The sequence below is a fragment of the Heliangelus exortis genome, chromosome 10 (assembly GCF_036169615.1).
Source record: "Heliangelus exortis chromosome 10, bHelExo1.hap1, whole genome shotgun sequence".
Taxonomy (NCBI): domain Eukaryota; kingdom Metazoa; phylum Chordata; class Aves; order Apodiformes; family Trochilidae; genus Heliangelus; species Heliangelus exortis.
This window is the reverse complement of record NC_092431.1, coordinates 20926739-20943729: the sequence shown is the minus strand read 5'-3', so window position 1 is coordinate 20943729 and position 16991 is coordinate 20926739. Positions and strand designations below refer to the sequence as shown.

Genomic DNA, 16991 nt, shown 5'->3' with positions numbered 1-16991 from the left:
GGGAATGGACCTTTTGCCTGTTGCCTCTCAGCTGCCATTTTTTTCTTTGTTGTTTTGGTTTTTTTGTCAGCCAAAGAAGTATAATTTCCTTCAGTCTCTTTCCCTTTAAAACATGTTTATAAACTACTTACTATTTGTCTCTGTGCTCTGGGCTTGTTCCAATTATTACATCTTTCTTAAAATGTGCTATCCAAAACTGGACGTGGGTGACACATGGCAATTGCCAAATTAGGACAAAAAATTTTTGTGCTGTGCAGATGGTTCTCCTGTTCATGCATCCTGTAGTTGCCTTGGCTCTCCTCTGCAGCACCATTTTGCTGGTGACTTAAGTGATGCACTCCAGCTGACAGAACTTTTTCTAGTGCTGCCTCTCTACAGTTTTGTTGGTTTTTGCATGAGCTTGAGGTTTTTCAGGTATACTGAGGTGATGGTAGAAGTTTAGTTTAGTCTTTCCAAAGTGCTTGCAGTACAATCCTTATAAATGCCTAAGGGAAAAACTAATGGGAGGGAACAAACAGGGTGGCTTTTTTTCTCTTGGGAGAAAGCCCCACCAGGCCACTGAATGTAACTACTAATTAAAATTTTTATGTGAAAGAAATGGTTTGAAGGTGGGTGCTTTTGTTTGCTTTCAGTAAAGGCAACATTACTTTTTGCAGTGTCTGTTTTCCTGTAAGGCATTTAAAGAAACTATTTTAGGGCCTGGGAGGGATGCCATTCCTTGCCATTTCAATCCCAAGGACATCTCTTGCCCTCATGGCAAGCTTAGAGCAGCTGAGCTTTCAATATTTAAGAGGCAGCGTGTTTTTTTCCTGGTTTTTCCCCATTTTTTTCCTTGCTGTCCCTACTCAAGGTAACCACAAAGCCAGCATAGCACTCTTCCTTACCAAGGCTCTCTAACCATTCCTCTTTCTTCCCCAGTGACCTTGAGCCAGAATGGTTGCATGGTGTGCAGAAAAATGGGGAATTATTTTATTTAGAAGTGAGTGAAAGTGAAGAAGAAACTCTGCTTCAGAATAGCTGCCCAGAAGTACCAGCAGTGAATCATGTCAGGTTTCATGAAAATGAAGCTGAAGTTATTCAAGAGGGATCACGAAAAGCAAGAAAGTATGAACTCAAGAAACTGACCAAAATATTAAAAAAGAAGAATCTTTTACCCAAGCATTCTGGTAAGAAAGGCAGTGGAAGCTGTGGTCCTACTTCCATATTAAAACACCAATCTGCTCAGAAAATGGGTGTGACTGTGCAGCAGAAATACAAAGATGTGTATGTTCATGTAAACCCCAGAAAACTGTGCAGTGCTGGAGAGAAGCAGTACAGGCTGCTGGAGGCCTTAGTAGGGATTGTCCATCAGTCTTCATGGAGCAGCAGGAGAGCTGAAAAACAAGGCAGAAAGGATAAAGTCTCCAGAGGAATCAGTGAAGAGAAGCTTGTAGTGCATGGTTTGGTGCCATGCAGTTCAGCAGTGAAAACAGGTCAAATCTTGATTGGTAAGTAAGCAAATTGAATAATTAACTTCTGGACTCTTCTTTTAAAATTAGGATTTTTTTAATGCTTCCCAGAGCTAGTGAGGACAACAACTATGGGGATTTGTTTTATCTTAAACAGAACATTTAAACTGATCTAAAGAGTCTAGCAGTTTAGTGTGTCCTAGGCTATCATCAGCCAGTGTTGCCATGGTTTTGCACATTGGAAAGAAATACTTAACTGGGAAAATGAGCTGTATTTTGTGCCAACAGCATAATATCTATAATTTTAATATAAAAATAAATTTCAAATTATATATCTGTAGAAGACATTGGGTACTCTGAAATTTTTATGTGGTGTCTAGAAATAGGTATGCTCAGGTTTCAGTGCAGTGTGCATAAAGAACATAGAATAAAGAAGTTTTCTGCTGGTCAAAAACCTCTGGTTTACTGTTTCTGCATTGCACATCACAGGATGGGATAGCTCTGGTAAAGACCCAAAGCCTGACTTAAAAACAACTGCAGTTCAACAGGGACCCTTCTCAGAGCTCACAGGATCTGAAGTGGGACAGAAAGGTCAAGAAAAATACAGGAGAACTTTGCTTTTTGTTCTTGTTAAAGGAAAGGAAAGTTTTAGGAATATTTGAACTGTTGAAACACTAAAGAATTTTCTGTGGTCAGTCTAAAACTGATGCATTTGCATAAAAGTCAGAAGCTTCTTGAGCCATCAGAGATGAGGAGTACCTGACTAGTATATTAAGATGCCTACTGGAAGGTTCTAACTGTCCCATCTTTGTTAACCTGTATGTGCATAGGTATAACTTTGTTCTTTTTTTGCTTTTTAATGTCAGTTTTGTAATTGACCATTCTTTGTAATAAAGGGGAGGAAATGCTAAGTCTATTTTCCTTTTAAAATAATCCTGTGTCTTCTGGGTGCAACATGTGTTCTGGGCACTCAGGGAACTGTTACTGAATTTAATTTGCTGCCAGTTAACATAAAACCTTAGATCCCTGTTTCAGGTGCTGACAAGATGAAAACAAGACCCTAAAGAATTAAGTGCCTTTTTCTCTGCCTTCTCCAAGGTCAGCTTTGATCAGAGACCTCTCCTCTCCCTGTTCCTAGTCTCGGCTACCCTTGTTTTCACTGCATCTTAGCAGTGTGTGTCCCAGCCCCTTTGGTGAATAATGGGTGACACAGAATGCTGCAGTTGTGCTTGTGATGTTTTTCTTCTGCCCCTCGTTGCTTATTTCTTGTCTGCTGCTGCAGTGTGACTCCTCCACAGCCACAGCCCTTCAGGAGTGGGTCCCCTCTGTGGGCCACAACCATAGAAAAATGCTGCTCTGTGTGGGCAGAGGGGGCACGTTTGGTGCTCACAGAGCTTCAGAACTGGCTACAAGCAGCAGGAGGCAGCTCCTCACCTCCTGTCACACCGGTTACTCCTGCAGCACCCCACTGCCAGACTCCTGCTGGTTATGCCCAACTGAGCTGGCCCTCCCATCTTATTTCAAATTTGAGCATTGTTAAATTATTTTTCCCCAGACTTGGGTTTGTGATACATTAAATAATAACCAAATTACTGATTACTTTGTATTGTCATTATCAAAATAGTTAATTTGTCAGTGATAAACAAGGTTACCACTTAAATGGCTACCGTGATTGAATCATAAGGGAGACTAAACTCTCTTGATTAAAACATCTGTTTATTATTTGTGCATTAGACTTGAATTTTTTTTTTAAGATTACATATGGAAGTCATAAGTCCTGTTGCTGTAGTTTATTAACCAAGTAGAATGCAGACGTTGACCATATGAAAGTAAATCCAACAGTTTTGCAAGCTAAAAAAACTCAGCAGCTTTGTAACTCTGTGAAAAGATGTCATTCTATCCATGTGTTGTTTATCAGTTCATTTTTCTTTTATATGTCTTGCAGTTCAGCATCCATCTTAAATTTTGAGAACAAGAAAGCCCTCACTGATTTTTAAAGTCTTGCTGTCGCTTTCATTTTGGTTAAGATGAAATACACTTGCTTTTATCTCATGTTTTTTAAGTGTCTTTTGTATTTTTGGAAGAAAATTTTCTTGCCTGAGTTTATTATTAACAATATGCAAAATATGCTCTGCAATGTAAAACTTATAGTTTCATCTTTGAGTGTGTCTTCAAAGATTAAAAGCTCCAGTAAATATTCAGGTTTAGATCCAGGCAAATAAGGGTTGTGATAGAAAATATCATTATATCTCCTCCCCGCCCCTTAAAATTGAAATCTCTCCAGTTTACACCAGGAGAGAATTCTTATAAATGCTAAAGATCATCTTTACTGTAGTTCAAATGGAAAAGTAATTTCAATGACATTGAAAATACAGGAAAATTTTTTTCCCAAAGTGAATATACTATTGTTACCTTCTTTGAAATTACCTTCTGTTCTCGTTGCTGTCCCCACCAAATACCTGAACAGTTTGCATGAACTCTCATCACCTGATCAACAGGCACAATTATCAAAAATAGTGTGAAAACCACCCAGGGACAGGGATTAATCTTGGGTAATAGTAAAGATGGGCTATAATAATCCAGTTTTGAGCAAGTATGCTAAAGATACAGGCTGCTGTTGAAAGCTTCAGTTAAGAAGTCCAGATCCCAACCCCATTTACTGTCAAATGGTTTTCTCTGCGTTTCTAATCTAGTAATTCTGATGTTATGTGGGAGGGCTATTTGTTTTTTCCAAATAATATGTAAGTATTATGTGACTTAGCTAGTCTTAATAGTAAAAGTGCAGATATTGCTGTTGGAGTTCTGAATCTTTGTTAAACAAAGGCCATCACTGCTAGGAAGCTAAGTGTATCTGTTAGATCTCTAGCATAGCCTAGTAGCTTAAAACAGTTATCCAGCTACAAAAATTATACAACTTGCAGTCATCTTCTGACAGTCAAAGTAAATTCTGGTTTTGACAATTTTTGCAGACCATGCAAAGGGTCCTTTCAGAATAATGTCATTGAAAGGGCCAAAATACTGTGAGGCTGGAGATTTCCAGGAGGAATCCCCATACATGGTATGCTTGTTGGAGATGCTCTCCAAAGCTGAGATGTTGGGCATGCAAGATAGCAGCTTGTGTAAGCTCTGCTGTGCTCTCACTGTGGAGTATGGGATGTTATTAATGTTCTTTTAATCTCCTCTTGAAGCATAACAGCATTGGTTGGGGGAAAAGCAGCCTGCTAAAATATAAAGCAAGTAATTGATCTGGCTTTCTTCAGTAGAATGTGTTCCATACTTTGCCTTTTTTGGAAAGGAATATGTGAACATTTGTAAGTACTTCCACCAAGTCATTACCAAGAACAGAGGAAACTAAATAGCAGGATTTTGTGTGTGGGGGGGAAAAAGTGTCCTCAGTCTTCTCCCACATGAACAAGATGATTCTGATTTTAATACCACCAAAAATGTTCATTTCCCATCACAGTATGGAAATGGGATTCATTTGCCAATCAGCATCCCCTGGCCTAATGCAAAGATCCACTTTTAGAAATGGTGCTTTTAGGCTTATCTCTAGGGAGTGGATATTTTAACAGGGGTATTAGTCCTGTACTGTACATGTGGCAAAGTTGTAGACAGTTCAGAAATGAATGTTTTAGTAACACTGGCAGTCCCAAGGAATTCTAAACTTTGTTTTTAAAAAAGCAGGAATAATTTCATCAGCTGTGTACAAACTGGATGATTGAGAACAATATAAGCTGTTCTTAGCTACTATGGATGTGAGAAGTCATTATCATCTATGTCATTATTTTAAAAATGAAACATTGTTTGGCTCAGTACTGTTGTAACACCATTTAACATTCTCATGCTTTTGTCTGTTTTATTTCCAGGAGATGCTCTAGTTGCTGTAAATGATGTTGATGTGAATTCTGAAAATATAGAGAGGGTTTTGTCTTGCATTCCAGGTCCTATGCAGGTAAAGTAGTTAACATTTATTCCAAACGTCCCCTGTAAAAATTAGAATTGTTTCTAGCCTTTTTTCCTCAAGAAACAGAACTTAAGGAATCTTTTTCTTAGAACATATATTTAATTTTTTAACATATTGGTTGACTTCAGTGAAACTTAGAGTGGAAATTTCAGAGTTAAATTCTGTGAAGTTTTGTGTCGTTAACGTGACCTGATAAACAACATCTCTTCCCACAAAACCTCCTGAACATATCTTCTCTTCTATATGAATAATAATTTTGGAGCTGTAGTACATAGGTAAATAACTAATAAAGACTTGGATAACTATCCTCAGAATAAGACCAGCAGAGTGTTAATTACCTAGGATGTTAGTAACATAAAGTATGTTGAGTTATTCTGCTTCAATCCCCTCCTGATGAGGGGAAGACAAGGTTAAAGATAAGAGATGGAGCAGGTTAAAATCATAGTGCCTTGTACAGTATGTCTGTAACCTCTTGGTAGTTTTTCTTCAGTTAAAATATGAGGTGATGGTAATAGAAATATTTTATTGCCCAGAGATGATAAGAAGTGGAAATTTTAGGTTTTGTTAAACATCCTTCTGTTTGCAACTTGTGTAGTGTAAGTGCCTGTAGAGCTCCAACTGCACTAAGATTGAGTAGCAGTTTAGGAAGCTTTCCAGGATATTTGACAGTATGACACTTTCCTAAGCTACCAGAGTTGTGGTCAGGTATTGGCAGAGCTCCAAACCTTGTCTTGCCTGTCTTTGACCAAGTATGGAGTTGCTATAACTGTTATTGAATACAGAATAATTAAAAAAGCAGAGATTATGTAGTTTATTTAATGGTATCCTTGCTAAATTAGAGTATACGTATTAGTTGTTCCTAAAATGCTGTGCAACCTTTTATATAGCAGTTACTTGTAATGCAGTGTTAACATTTACACTGCCAGTAAATCTGTCAAGTAGACAGAGATTAGTTGAAATGTGTGTGCCTGTTTGTCATGTTGGCTTTCCAAAGCCTTTTATTAAAGTGCAGTTATTTCGTTTTTACTGTGCAGTTTGAGTCAAGCTAGAAGAGTGATTGCTGAAATAGACCAGTGGAGAAGTAAAATACAGAGTTCTGGGGTTTTTGCAGTGTAGAACACTGTCTTCAAGTTGATGAAGAAACAGAGGGTTGTTGTTTCTGAGATCTAGTAATAAAGACAGCTGTTACACAAGAAAAATGGCTAATACATTCTCATTCATCATAGACTGCAAAATATCAAAAGAGATGCAGTTTTAAGCCATTTTACCCTAGTTATATTATTTGCATAAATACACCATCCTAAAGGATGGTATTTTGTCAAAAGGTGACAGGTTGTTGGCCCAGGGTTTCAAACATGCAGCATGGTTGGTCTCACAGCACCTCCAGATCCACTGTTTGCTACAGGGTGTGGATGTGGGGTCTCCACTCTGCCCTCCACACACTTTCTCTTAGAGCCAGCACACCAAATTCCCCTCATCTTGCCAGCATCTGGGGGTGCCTGGGGAATTACCATGGTACAAACTTGTTGCACATGAGCTGCATTCCACCCTCCTTCAGTGCTGTACCTTTACTTAAAATGTGTTTAATTTCTAAGTCACCTCCAGCAATTATTCCACAGGGCTATATGGTTGTGTCTCTAAAAGAAGACAAACTGAGTTTTGGGGTTTTTATTGGTTTTAAAGTAGGAGACTGAAAGCAGCAAGAATTACATCTGTGCATTATTTACACTCAGTAGCAATACCTGTCAGTGCATTCAGAAGAGGAAAGAACTGCTCATGAAGAGCCTTGAGGATATATCCTTATGAAAGTGCTGACATTTTGAAAGTCAAATATTGTGTATGTTTCAAAAGCATGATAACAGGTTTTGTGTCCAGACAAAGCCAGAGCAGTAAGTGTATTTTTCCATTCTCAAGACCATAAGAATTAAGTATGAAAACACACCAAACCAGAGGTTTGCTCACTTTGGTCACAGAACATGTAATAGTTGGCTTTGTCCTTGAGAATAGATTGTTATGCAATGCTGAACATACACTTGGCTTTCTTGAAACAGCAGGAATTTTGCACGCTTACAACTTTACCACTAAAGCTAAGAAAACTTAAAGGGCTTACACTGTCTCTACTTCATCTGATTTTAGAATGTAATTCTAAGTACTGCCTCACTTTCACAGTAATTGTCTTAATAGGTTAAACTCACATTTGAAACATCAGTAATTGAGCCTGAAGGAACTTCTCAGCAAAGATGTAAACAAGCACAGTCAAGTATGAACCATCTAGCTCAGCTCTTGTGGGGAGAAGACAGTACAGACCTTCAGCAGGCCATGCAAGAGGTGCCACATGTGGTTATGTTCCTCTCCATGAAGCTGGACTCTGAAACATCTAAGGATGAGGTATGTGGCTAACTATGTAAAACACAAAATGAAAGGTAACAACCAACAACAGATAAACTAACTACTAACAACAAAAGATACCTAACTAAATAATTTTGAGGAGTCTGTATATTGTCTATTTTGACAGAAATAAGGCCTGACATTTCAGGGCAGTAAGTTAGTATCACTGCTAAAAAACTAATTGGACTTGAAATCACTTCAGCACTGCTGAATGTCCCTATGTAAAGAGCAGGCTATAGGTGTTAGCAGACAAAACAGAGATAAATTCAGAAGCTTCTTATTGTTTTTAGATGCTCCCTATGATGTTTTCAATACTCCTCTCAAACTCTGAAATCCTGTGAAATCCGCTTAGTCAAAAAAATTCTCCCCAGCAGGAGCTGTTGGCAGCCCACATCTATAATCTGTCTGGCTCCTCTTGTTTTAAAATGCTAATGTGTGTTTTATTAGAGGACTTTCCAGTGTCTGCTGTTTGCAATCAACTATGGATTCTTGCTTGGGCAACATTTTTGAGCTACCAAAGTACTACTTCTTGTCTTGAAAAGCTTCTTTTCACATTTCTTTCCCTTCTGTGTTCCTCAGAAAAATTTTGCCAGTGTATGTACAACTCCAGTTTGTGTAGAAGTTGTTCATGGTGTAGGTGTAGCTACAAATACTTCATTTAGAATACAGGGAAGACAGAGAACAGTGTAAAGGGATGAGTTTAGCCTCCTGCCTGATTAAAAAATGACAAATGGATAAAGTAACTTTTTATTAACAGACATTTGAAAAAATAATCTCCCCTTCTGTAAATTTTCCTTGGGCTTAGTATAGTGCCTCAGTGGTCTGTATTATCTGTTATGTGGAGACATCAAATGAGGCACAGGGTTTTGCAAGTCCTCAGTGACTGGGGTGATGAGATGGTGACAGAGAGGGGAGCAGAAAGACCACATTTTGCTTTCCTTTCCTGGATAATCCTTCCATCCATTCAATGCTCCCTGAGATTCATTCATTCCCTGAGATTTCTTTATTTTCTTTAGACTACTTTTCATCAGATAGAAATCTGTATGGTTCTGCTGGTGATGTGTAATGGAGAAAGTGTTACAACTACACATGAGGGACATCAATTTTATTTTCTAGAGACAGGACTGGGGAGAAGAATGCTAGAAAATTACTTGATACCATAATACCACGTTAGAAATGTTGAGAAGTTTGCAGAGTCAAGTGCTGAAAACAAGGAAATGACAGATTTATGACTATCTGTGCAACTTGAATTCAACCCTTTCGTATGTAAGCAGCATGACATTGTCTTAAAGTATTTTTTTTCTGAAAGATGCCCATTTTGTGCAGAGGACAAGCTGGACAGACAGGTGTGTATAATTGAGGCCTATTAGGCAACCATGAATCTAGTACTTCATAATTCTGAAGTACTTGACTTTGCAAGGTAAAACATGCTTTTTAAACATCATATTCTTAAGGTAATGTATGCTTCATTGTGTCTTGCAGTAAGATACTAACATTACTAAGCTTTGGTTTGCAATTCCTTCCAGTCCAGTTTAAGAAACTGCCATTTTTGCATGGGATGGACCTTCAGCAGACAAGAGTTTGTACAAGTGCCTCTTAAAATTATTTTTAAGTTTTTTAATGGCATTGCAACTAAGGCATGTTTGTTCTGTTCCCACCCAGAGATTGCTTTCATTAAAACACAATACTCTAGTATTTTTCTGCTGATATAATAAGTTAGGAGCTCATTAAACAGTGAATTAAATAAACTAAATAAGCTTTATGAAAGCTCACATATATTACAAGTAGTTATTTTTCATTAATTCTAAGTTTGTAGCCCAAGACTGCTATGTTGTGTGGCTAGAGCAGATAAGGACAATGCCTGTAGACTCAAAGACCAGTGTTTTCTTGGTCACCTAAACTTTATGAAGTACTTTACAAATTCTGTCTCCTCTGTTGGTAGTTGAATAGATATGCAAATGCCTAATTGCAATTCCTGTACTCAGAGTAAATGGAGTACTGCTTTCTTGCCCCATTATTTCTTTAAGCTCGCCAAAAACCAGGATTAATCCTGAATGTAGAGCAGAGGTGAAAGAGGGATTGTAATGCACTTGTTCTGCCTTCATACCAGGGAAGAATTGTTTCCTGAGGAGTTTTGGCAGTTGTGCAGCCCCAAATGGTCTCTAATGTTGAGAGATGTTTTGCTGGTGTAGACAAGCTCTTTCTAACATTTCCTAACAAGATGTCAGCTTCTTCAAGACATAGGAATTTAATTTAATTTGGTGATCAGTGAATAACATTTATCCTGTAGATATACTGCCCAGGTTTAGTGTACAGAAGTACTTCAAATAAGCTCTGCTATTGTTACACACCTATGTCAATAAAAGTACAATGGTCTTTACTAAGCTTCTTTACCAGTATGCAAAGCTATGCAGAGCACATCCATGTAAACAATGGCAACTACAACTAGTAGCTAATTCTCCTACATGTGGGCTTTTGGCACCCAAAAATAGAATTAATGAGCTCTAACACTTGTAAGCTCTATCTCCTCCACTAGAAAATAAAATAGTATTAGAGATGATTTAGCACAGCTGCATGCATGGGAGTGTCCCATAGGATAATGGTTTCAGAGACTAAAGTTGTTCTTGTATTTTTTATGTTTTAGTTCAAGGTGGGTATTACAACATACATTACTTGTACCAGCATATGCTGCAACATCTTTATGTGTCTGAACTAATTTTGGCAACGTTTTAAAAGGAGCAATGTTCATATTCCTCCTACATGATGCTGTTCCTGGAAGTACGTGTTAAGCATACTTGTAAAATAGGTATTACTGAGTACTGAGACAGCTTGGTTCATACAGACAGGTATTTCCTGTAGCATTTCTCCCTTGATTTATAGCTCCTTAATTAATCTTTTAAGAATTCATAGTTGACTTTCCAGGTATTGTTTCTTTTAACCTTTTCTTAGGTTCTCAAGACTGCACTAATTTTTTTTTTTTAAATATTATTTAGGCTGTTAGATAAATTAGTAAATTTTAAAAGGGAAGCTGTTGGATAAGCCACTAGTTTAGGTACACTGTCCTGGTTTAGGTTTTTGGGGATGAGGAAGAGTTTGCACTTCTTAAGAAATGAGCTACTTCCATTTATTAATTCCATTGTCATTGGCCTATGAACTTTCACCCTGCTCTGAGGACAGCTGATCCTGTGTGGCACTGTATGCTGACCTTTGCTAACTCATTAATATATCTGCAAGATGGAGCTCTGGGCTTTTGTTACAGCTGTCTTTTCTTTCCCTTGGAAAGGGTACAGACAATTCTCAGATTAATTTTGTGCAAAGGCCCTGGTTCATAGTGAGAAGAAAGAAAGAAAGGCTCTTTCTAGCTCTCTCTAGTGCTGTAATTAGAAAATGGCAGGGCTTTTTTCAAGCTGAGGGATTGATATGAAAAAGAAGAAATCCTTGTCACAAATGGGTATTTGAAAATAGAGCTAATTAAATTGGGTAAGAATGAAGAGTTTGCCAGGTCCTTCTCTAATGAAACTTTACATTCTTTTAAGCTCGAAGAAGGAAAATTTTCAAATGGGTATTGGCACTGGCTGGGTATGATTAGTGACATAAAGAGCAAAGTTAACCATGTCTGCTCTTTTGTTTGTCTAGAAAGATAATTCAGTATCCTCCTTGCTTTGGGTGTGCTTAATATAACATCCATTATTTCTGGCCCATCATGACTTGGGAGAAAACAATAAACGTGAGGAATTTCAGATTACTGTGGGATTATTAGTTTTGTTGTGGTTGCTGAAATAGGTTTTTTCATGCTTACATAAAACATTTATTTTCAAGAACTGGTTTGAAAAAGAAAAGTAATTGTCACAAAGATTTGTACTTCAGTTTTGAGAAGACTTCTCTGAGAGTGTGGTGACACAGATGGTCAGGGTTTGGTGATAAAATGATTTATGGTGTGTATGTTATTTGTGTATCTATCAGTTATATTTTGTGCTATACATGTGAACAATGTGTGGGTGTTTAAGTCACAATTTAATTATTGAAAAAACCATAGGAATATTAGCTATGTCTTGGAATCAAGTTTGTTAACAGTGTACTTTAAGTTGTAAAATGCAGGGGCTACGCTTTGTGTTATTTTATGTTTCTTCATATAATAATGATTCTAAATAAGTCCTACTTTTTATAGAAAAGTTAAAACATTCAGAAATACTCATATGCAGTTTAGAACTTGCCAGTGGGCCTATGCAGACCCATGTTTTGATATTATGTGAAAGTATGTGATAAAAACCTTTCATGTTAAAAAAAAAAAAAAAAAACAGCAAATCAGTGCCAGGAAAAAAAAATTGATATCTTGTTTTCTCTTATGTTGTTTGGTTTGGTTTGGTTTGAGATTTTTTTTGTTGTTTGTTTTGCTTTGCTCAACTAACAGCTAACTTTCTTCACAGCAAGAAATTCTTTATCAGTACCCCATATCAGAAGCATCCCAAAAACTGAAAAGTGTCAGAGGAATATTTCTCACACTATCTGACATACTGGAAAGTGTTACTGGTACCCAGATTATTAGGTAAAAGTATTGAAATGTAATGTGTTACTGCTTTTTTTATTTTATGTGTATGTACAGATGAACACACCTGTGTCATGCATCAAGTAGCAGAGAAACAAAATTGATTAACTGTTAGGTAGTAATGTTTCAGCTAGAACAGCATGCTTGGATTGCTCAGACTGGATATACATTGAATTTATTTTTCATGGATGGCAATGACTAGGATTTTTAGTTCAGTGAAGTTGTTCTTAGATCCCTTCTTAGACCTCCTAAAAAACATCTTTGTATAAATTGAAATTTTGTGGCACTGTACTATGGCAGCCTGGAAATTTTACAGCAGCTTCAAATTTTTAAAAATGTTTAAAAAGATAAAATATAATTCATTTAAATTCATGACTGCCTATTCCTTTAAAGTCATTGTATTTCACATTCAGCTTGTAATACGTGAAAGACTTTTGTATCCACAGACCAGGGTTCTAGTAAGAAGTCTAATAAAAATGATTAATTACTACTTGGAGTAGTGTAGGGGTGGTACAGATATGTGGAGATGTAAAAGCACTTCTGTGTGTCTCTAGTGATTTTTTCATCTCTTCATAAAAATAGATAATTCCCAGCTCTCTGAAGGTTTTTTTTTGTCAGAAGAGTAAAGAGTAAATTACTATTATTATGTGTGCACATGTACTGTGGATCTTTTGGGATGGGGCTATAGTTGACTGCATTATGTCACTTGCTTTATTTGGAAAGCATTTTGGTTACGTGAAGGATAAACATTTTCTGGTGACCTGCAGAAATACTGAAGTATTTCTTAACTAATGAAATGAAATTACACTACTCAGTACCATGAATTTTACATTAGAAGTGAATCAGTGAAGCAAGTTAATCAATGAGTCATATCCTAAAAATTAAATTACTTACAAGCTTAAACTAAAGTTACCCTTTTTTTTGCTGTGTGGCAGTGTTATCTTGTTATTTAAAATTTGCAGCATGGGATTTGCTATAAATTTAGTGTTCAAGTTATGTACAGACCTTGTTTTTAGCAGCAACCAGGAAATTAAATCTGATAATCTAGTGCATAATTATGGCTGATTGCCATTGTACTTGAAAACGTTAATATGGATGAGATCTGTTTGGTCTAGAAATCAGAGCTCTGTAATAATTAACATAATTGCCTAGCCCAGTTGCATGCATGTGGCTATGCATGCACACAAGACTTTGCATATAAAACCTATACAAACCCTGCTGGTTTATAATCCTACATAGCTTCATAGTGTTACAAGTACTTCTGATTTCATTTTTCTAGCTCCTCCCTTTTCTTATGTGAAAAACTGGTTCAAGTTGTTTACTGGAAAGAAAACGACAAGTTGCTTGTAATTGGCCTTCCTGAAGAAAAGTGAGTTTTAAATCAAATGCTTTGTTTGCCTTTTAGATTGTTTCCTATTATATGCCCTCAAATTGTGCTCTGCCTACCAAGAAAGCAGGAAAGGCTTACAGTGTACTTTTTGAAAAACTATTACTCGTTTCTATTCCTGTGATTCCACTTTTTGATTGTCTTTGTTCACACCTTTTATGTATCCATTATTAGTTTCTTTTCTATTTCCCCTAAAGGCAATGATGTCTCATTTTATGTCAGTAGTGTGTGTAGGCTAGAAAACAGTAATTCTCAGTGTTAAGCAAAGTCAAGTCCTGATTAGAGACTACTGAATGTGTTTGCAGTGTATGACTAGTTAAGAATTGAGGTCTTCAGAAATGCCTATCCCTGTTCATAGCAAAGATGTTATAAACACAGGTGTATGTTTGAATTTATTTTTTAGTGTGCCACTTTCTCAGCTGAAGAACATGATTGAAGATGTTGTCAGGACCTTGACATTTATGTACAGTTCTTTGGAGAGGTGAGTTTTCTCAGAAGTATTTTCAGTCACTATTTTTTTCATTTATGCTCACTGAAGAACACAGTTAGTAGCATTAATCTTAATGTTTACATGAGGTTTCTTTGGATGTTCCTTTATGCACTTGAGGAATAAATCAGGATTCTGTTCTTCTTGCCTTTTTGTTTCAGTCTTAGCACTAGTAGTGCTTTTATATCAGCCTTTGTTACTTGAGAAAGTTTTGTTCTTGATTAGTTTAAATCATTCACATAATCTAAGTCCCTGTGGCTGTCAGTGGCACAGTTGAAGCACTATCTGTAAAATGTACAGACAGTACAAATCAGTCTTACATTTTTGATCAACACTCCACACTCCCAGCTTTATTTGGCAGAGTAACTGCCTTTCTCTGCATTTGGAAATCACCCAGGAAATGTTCAGTCTGACTGTAACTGAAATAAAATGGCCAAGGTAGGCTGTTCATATGCTTACATTCAATTCAGAATTAAAGTGTGTATGCCTTGCCTAATATCTGTATTCATTTTTCTGTGTTGAACAGCATAGAAGTTTCTAGAAAGAACAGTTTTGCATAATGTCAGACCTTACCTTTTCCTTAAAACATTTCTTAGGTCACTTCATGACAAGGAGAATGTTTACTTGTAATACCTGCAACTATTTAAATGTATCTCAGACAAAGCTTACCTTTGAATGTGGGGAGTGAAGCATTCTCTTTGGATAGAAGTATAGGAGGCCATTTGGAACAGCAGGATGCTTTTTGAATCTTTTGAAGAAGAGAGATCTGTAACACACCAAAAATAGTTGAATAAATTACTAAAATAAAGAAAAATACTGACTGTCATTTCCAAAAGGATGAAGGTGATCATTGTCTGAGGTCACTTTAAGGCATCTATTATACAATACTCATATAGTTTTTTCTTTGTTTATAGGTGCTGTGTGTATATTATCCTAGTGGATAATGAATTTTAAAATGAATTTCAAAAACAAAAATTCAAATGTAGTATTATTCCATGAAGTGGTTTTTATAGCACAGAAGGTTTTATAAACACATTACAAGTCCCTCATTGTTGTTCTAACTCGGAGTTCATGTTTGTTTAGTGCTTTTTGCCAGGTGGAAAATGTTTCTCGCCTGGATCATTTTTTCAACCTGTTCTTCCAGCGTGCCCTTCAGCCCTCCAGACTGAAGCCCAGCTCCAGCCCAGGTGTTCAGCACTATGATACCTGCAGTGCAATATTTTTAGACACTCTCCCAGGCTTGCGCTGGCTGACTCTGCCCCAGGAGGTCAAGGTAACACCACTTCCAGATCTCTCCAAAAAAACTTGTACACAAGAGGCCAGAAAAAGTGATGCAGGTATCTTCTGCTGTGACTGTGTCATTACTGGGTAATTTATGGAAGTGCTTTGCCCACCCCAGGCCACTCATTTTCCTACAGGATCCTTATTTGGAAGACACAATGATTCCCACAGCAAAGATTGCTGTTGTTAGTGTAGCTTGGTGGTGAGGAATTCATCTTTTTTATACAATAAATATACACACTCCTAACAATTAGCATATATGCAGTAGGGAAAGCCTTCCTTGGTATGTAGCTTTATGTTTATTTTGACCATTTAAGTATTTTTCAAGGTAGAAAACATTATTCCAGAAGTCGATGCATAAGAGGTATAAATGGCTGTGGCAGAATCAAAATAAATGCCTACACATCACACAAAGCTTTCCTCAATTTTTATTTCCTTCCAAATAGGAGGTGGTTTCTTTCTGATAAAATTGTATGTTTTAAAGGGATCTAGAAAGCAATATTATAAGGTTATCAGTTTCCAAAATTGTCTCGGATCAGCCACAGTTTCTTGAAAATTTTTATTGCTGCAAAGATGGAAATTCTGGTCAAGTTTTGGTGACGATGTTAACATTCTAGGAGGAATATAAAACTAAAAATGTCAGCTCTCTCTTGGACAGAAAACCATTTAAATGTTAACTGGAGCAAAGCTGAGAGACTGGCTGGTTGTCAACTGGCCACAACCTTGCTGGCATTTCTGTGTTTCAATTAGAGACAGCCTGTTAATACAGCCCAAGAAGTTTGTAGTGAGGGGTTTAGATTCTTTTCATTAGGTAGCACATTTATGTCAGGAACTGCAGTGGCCAGTACCATGTTCTTTGAGGGCTTCTTGATATTTGGTTTTACTACTGAAAAGTAGTAAAAAGGTAAAATTAAAGTTAAAATTTAATCCATTGTGTTTGTACTTGTAAATCCTAATCTTCTGAGACTAGCAAAATAAGCTATTGCTCTGTGTTAATGTGTTGGAAATCTCTACTAAAATGTACTGTTCACAAATTTTAGATGGAAATTGACACAGCACTGAGTGATCTGGAAGCAGCTGATTTTGCAGAGCTGGTAAACACTTTTTTGGTTGCTTGCTTTGCACAGTATCTCTTTACTTTGGTGTCATGTTCAGTAGTTTAATAAAAGCACTAATTCCAAACCCATTCACTTAATTTAATCAAGTGGGAGCCAAAGGAAAGGAATGTTGTATTATTCTTGGTTTAAGATAGCCCTATTTTACCCATTCTGTTTATTCCTATTTTTTTGTCCCCAGTTAACATTCTAACCCTATTGTAATTCTATAGTATTAGTAATGAAAACACATGAATAACTATACTTCTAAGTCCATGGGATATCTACAAGGACATTATAATTTCAACATAGTTAATTGTTGTTATGTTTCTTTTTTTTTATATTGATAATTGCATTTTTCCCAAGCAATTGTGAAAAAACCTGAGAACTCCTATG

At 36.8% G+C, this 16991-nt stretch overlaps 1 protein-coding gene across 3 annotated transcripts in view; it reads left to right on the top strand.

Annotated features, from left to right (window-relative positions):
• The window catches only part of INTU (inturned planar cell polarity protein), a 36220-nt gene that overhangs the window by 8475 nt on the left and 10754 nt on the right, over positions 1–16991 (top strand). For all 3 annotated transcript variants that reach the window (XR_011727809.1, XM_071753830.1, XM_071753829.1), the window contains exons 2-9: positions 919–1487; positions 5315–5400; positions 7597–7800; positions 12228–12346; positions 13626–13715; positions 14137–14214; positions 15304–15493; positions 16542–16595. Coding sequence is in view for 2 of the 3 variants with exons in the window: in XM_071753830.1 (XP_071609931.1) it covers positions 919–1487; positions 5315–5400; positions 7597–7800; positions 12228–12346; positions 13626–13715; positions 14137–14214; positions 15304–15493; positions 16542–16595 (1390 nt within the window). In the remaining variant the exon portion in view is untranslated. The remainder of the gene's footprint in view (positions 1–918; positions 1488–5314; positions 5401–7596; positions 7801–12227; positions 12347–13625; positions 13716–14136; positions 14215–15303; positions 15494–16541; positions 16596–16991) is intronic.